The 3,765-nt window shown below is 40.8% G+C and overlaps 2 protein-coding genes across 2 annotated transcripts; both read right to left on the bottom strand.

Annotated features, from left to right (window-relative positions):
- Nucleotides 1–1,540: 1,540 nt before the first annotated feature.
- On the bottom strand, nucleotides 1,541–2,467 carry LOC132563931 (uncharacterized). The gene has a single exon (XM_060228687.1). The coding sequence runs from the start codon at nucleotides 2,465–2,467 to the stop codon at nucleotides 1,541–1,543; it is 927 nt and encodes a 308-aa protein (XP_060084670.1).
- Nucleotides 2,468–2,476: 9 nt separating this feature from the next.
- LOC132563930 (thiamine import ATP-binding protein ThiQ-like) lies at nucleotides 2,477–3,406 on the bottom strand. Its single transcript, XM_060228686.1, has one exon. The coding sequence runs from the start codon at nucleotides 3,404–3,406 to the stop codon at nucleotides 2,477–2,479; it is 930 nt and encodes a 309-aa protein (XP_060084669.1).
- Nucleotides 3,407–3,765: the final 359 nt, after the last annotated feature.

The following is a 3,765-nucleotide window of genomic DNA, read 5'->3' as shown; positions in this document are numbered from 1 at the left end:
GCCTCAGATCTATTGTAGAAAGAAAAATCGACACTTATATTTTTATCTATATCATTACCTATTTCTTTATAGAAGACCTTAATATCACCAACTTCAGAAACTTGATGAGAAGGTAAACGTGCAGATGCTGAATTAGCAATTTCTTGTTTAACATTTGTTAAGCGTTGTTCTACAAAATCATAAATAGTTGTTTTGTCTGACGATAATCCTAAATCGTGAGCTTTACGAATCGCTTGCCAATATTTTTTTTGCTCAAATAAGCTACGTACTTCGCCATTTCCGATACTTGAAGCAACTTCCTGTATAGTTGGAGGAGCTGCAAAAATAGTTGTTGAGGGGAGAAAAAAATGTAGTATTAGTGCGAGAGTAAAAAAAATATATTGATGATGTCGAATACGGTTAAACATGTTGATCTAGTCCTTCTCTTAGTTCAATTTAGAATAGATTATTCTAATATAATTACAGCATTAGGTAACAGTGTTCAATAAAAGAAGGTTAAGACCAATCCAAAAACCAATAATCCTCATGGAAAATAGGTCTGCCGATGGGTGCCGGTAAGGCATATTGAAAGCCCGGACCATCGGTCACCATGGTATGAAACTCACCTTCCTCTCCACATGGGTCTACCCCTAAAACAATCAAATCGTCAACAAGCGCTTTGCTTAAGGCCTTGCCAATATAATCAGCGCCCATCGTTAGGTTACAACTAACAATATAAGCTGTAATACCAATATCTAACATGGCATAGACAAGTTCACGACGATCGTCACCCCATAAGGGTAAAATCGGTTTTAGGTCAGCTTGGGCACAAACCTTTTCTTCCCAATCGCGATGGGGCTGCAGATCAATATCACCAAAAACAGCAGCTTCTACGCCGTAATCTTGTTGGGCAATATTTAGACCTTTAATGAATTCTGTTTCATAGCTTTGCCAACTAGCTTGGATGCAAAAAAGAGGTAAACCTATAGCATCGGCTTGTTGCTGTAACATACGTGGGGGTAAACCATGAGAGCGAGAGCGTGTTCCAGTTTCGTTGGTAACATTAAGCAGAACAGTAGGAATAAGATTTTGTCTGCAGGCTAAGTGAAAAGCGTAAAAACTATCTTTACCGCCGCTCCAGCTGGTGACAAATTTCATGACAATGTTCTACCGCGAATATCTGTATGTAAGCTTTCATAAGGACAGTTCTGGCAACCATTACCACAGCAGTGTCCCCGTCGATATAAATACCAAGCACTCATAACTTTATAGCCAGTGATTGGATCAACTGTATAATCGTAACCTTCATATAAACGTTGTTCTTGCTTGGTCGTTGCCCACCAAGCTTCATGGGCAGGGCTACCAGCAGGTGCTGATTGCATATGTTGTTGAATTAAACGATGTGCTGACTCTTGAAGACAGACGGGGCAAAGACAGCCTGTTGTTGTGAGGGCAAAGATAGGTGGTACTGTCTCACACCAACAACCCTGAGCTTGTTTGCAGGTAAAAGATTGTTGACAGTGATGGCAGTATTTAGTTGTCAATGAGGGATCGGTCATAGCTAGTGATGCTTAAGACGTATCCAAGTATCTCCTTCAGGAACAGGTTCAGGAAATAGCTCTGGGTGAAATAAATGGGCAAGAAGTTCAATACCTTCTACATTGGTACGAATTGAAGGCTGTGTGAAATAGGTATAGTCAAGTACAAAAATAGTATCTTGTTGCCAAGCTTGTAGATCTTGTAAACCAGGTAACTGCATAAAGGGTTCTAATTCTTGCAATGAACGTGTAACATCAAAACCACAAGGGGCAAGACAAATGATCTCTGGATCATAGCGGCGTATGGTTTCCCAATCAATACGGATACTGTCACCGCGTGGATGTGACAGCATGTCGATACCACCTGCATAAGCAAGTTGCTCAGGAATCCAATGGCCACAATTATAGATAGGGTCTAACCATTCAAGTAAAGAAACACGACGCAAAGGCGCTTGGTGTTTGCGCAGCGTTTCTACAATGATTTGTAAACGCGTGCGTAGGTTTGTAATAAATTGTTGACCCCTTTCATGTTGACCAATCGCAGAGGCAATCCGTGACGCATCCATAAAAACATCATCTAAACTTTGTGGGGTTAAACGTATGATTTCAGGCATAATAGACAATTTGTCTAAAGATGCTTGTGTACATTTGGTATCAATTTGACAGATATCACAAACATCTTGTGTAAAAACAACTTCAGGAGCAGCAAGTTGGAGCTTCTGATCATCAACCCAATATAAAGGTTTACCTGTTTGAGCATAACTACTAAACAAACGATCAATATCTTGGCTTGTCGTATGTTCGACATCAAGGTGGCAGTGGACAATAATCGGTAAATCGCGGCGGGCTGACTCTGGGCATTCAAATGTAACGCCGCGTAAACAATGTTTAGCATTAAGGTCAAGTATTGTTTGTGTTGCAGCGGGTAAAAAAGAGACAGCTGTTTTCATAGTGCACCTTTAAATATCTAAATCTCTAGACTTAAAATGAGACGTTGTCAGGTAACGAAGAGTTCGTACTAATTCTTGTATCGTGTCAAATGTAAATTGCTGATTTTCTAAAGCTAATTGACCACTCGTAGGTGTTGTAAACACGCAGGTTAATTGTGTCAATGATTCCTTTTCCTGTTTAGGGTGTGTAACGGGACATAATGCTGCCCGACGTATGGCATGTAAACTCCATTGGTCATAAGTACCTTTGACGATAATCTTTTGCCAAGTTTCATGCTCTATTAGAAAAGGAATAACATGTTGTAATGGGTCATAGCTATATTTAGCGTCTTGGCTCCAGGGTGTTTGTTGGGCAATGGCTTCGGGACTCCAAAAGTAATTTTGAGTATCTTGATCATCAAACAGTAGAATTTGGTCTGCAATGGTTAAAATAGATGACCAGTCGTGAGATGTTAAGACAATTGTACGGCCATAATCATCTGCTTGTTGACGCAACCAGTGGTAAAGTTGTAGCGAACTATGCCAGTCTAGATGTGCCGTTGGTTCATCTAGAAACCATAAGGGAACCTGCTGTAGCCAGAGTCTAGCTAATTGTACACGTTGCCACTGGCCGCTAGATAATTCGTTGACACGTTTGCCTGACAACTGCTCAATATTGAGTTCAGACATAGCTGCCCAAAGGTCTGCTTGCTGATCTTTAGAAAAGAGCAGGTTTTGTTCTCGTAATGTTGCAGCAGCAATATAGTCAGAAACCTGTAAATAAAAAGGTGCCTGGCTCGGAAATATAGCACCTAAGAGTTGACTTCGCATATAAGGTGACGTTTTTGAAATGTTAAGTTCGCGATTGTCATCTAGCCAGGTAATAGTTCCACTGCGTGGCGGAAGTAGCCCAGATGCGGTCCGTAAAAAAGTCGATTTTCCCATGCCATTGTTACCCATAACGGCTAAAATCTCACCGCGTCGAAGTTGACCAGAGATATCCGATTGAATCGTCTTCGTATAACCAATGGCAACATTACAGCTGAGCACGTTGACCTCTTAGAATAATCAAAATTAAAATCGGAGCCCCAAAAAGAGCAGTCACTGCAGAAAGTGGCAAAATACGACCAGCAACAAGATAACAAGCTAAATCTGCAAGCATACCAACTAAAGCGCCCGTTATAATCGTTGCTGGTACCAAAAATTTATGACTAGAGATTCGAAATAAGGTGCGTGACAAATGCGGAGTTGCAACACCAATAAAAGCAATCGGTCCACAAAAAGCAGTTGTGACACCAGTTAAAATAGACGTGATAACC

This window comes from Ylistrum balloti, unplaced genomic scaffold (assembly GCF_031769215.1).
Source record: "Ylistrum balloti isolate Yb309-2 unplaced genomic scaffold, AGI_CSIRO_Ybal_v1 Utg371926, whole genome shotgun sequence".
Lineage (NCBI taxonomy): Eukaryota > Metazoa > Mollusca > Bivalvia > Pectinida > Pectinidae > Ylistrum > Ylistrum balloti.
The sequence above is the reverse complement of the archived record's forward strand: the minus strand, read 5'-3'. Positions and strand labels throughout refer to the sequence as shown.

Excerpts from the sequence above, each read along its gene's own strand:
- LOC132563931 (XM_060228687.1), bottom strand. The coding sequence starts at position 2,467 with ATGAAAACAGCTGTCTCTTTTTTACCCGCTGCAACACAAACAATACTT.
- LOC132563930 (XM_060228686.1), bottom strand. The coding sequence starts at position 3,406 with ATGGGTAACAATGGCATGGGAAAATCGACTTTTTTACGGACCGCATCT.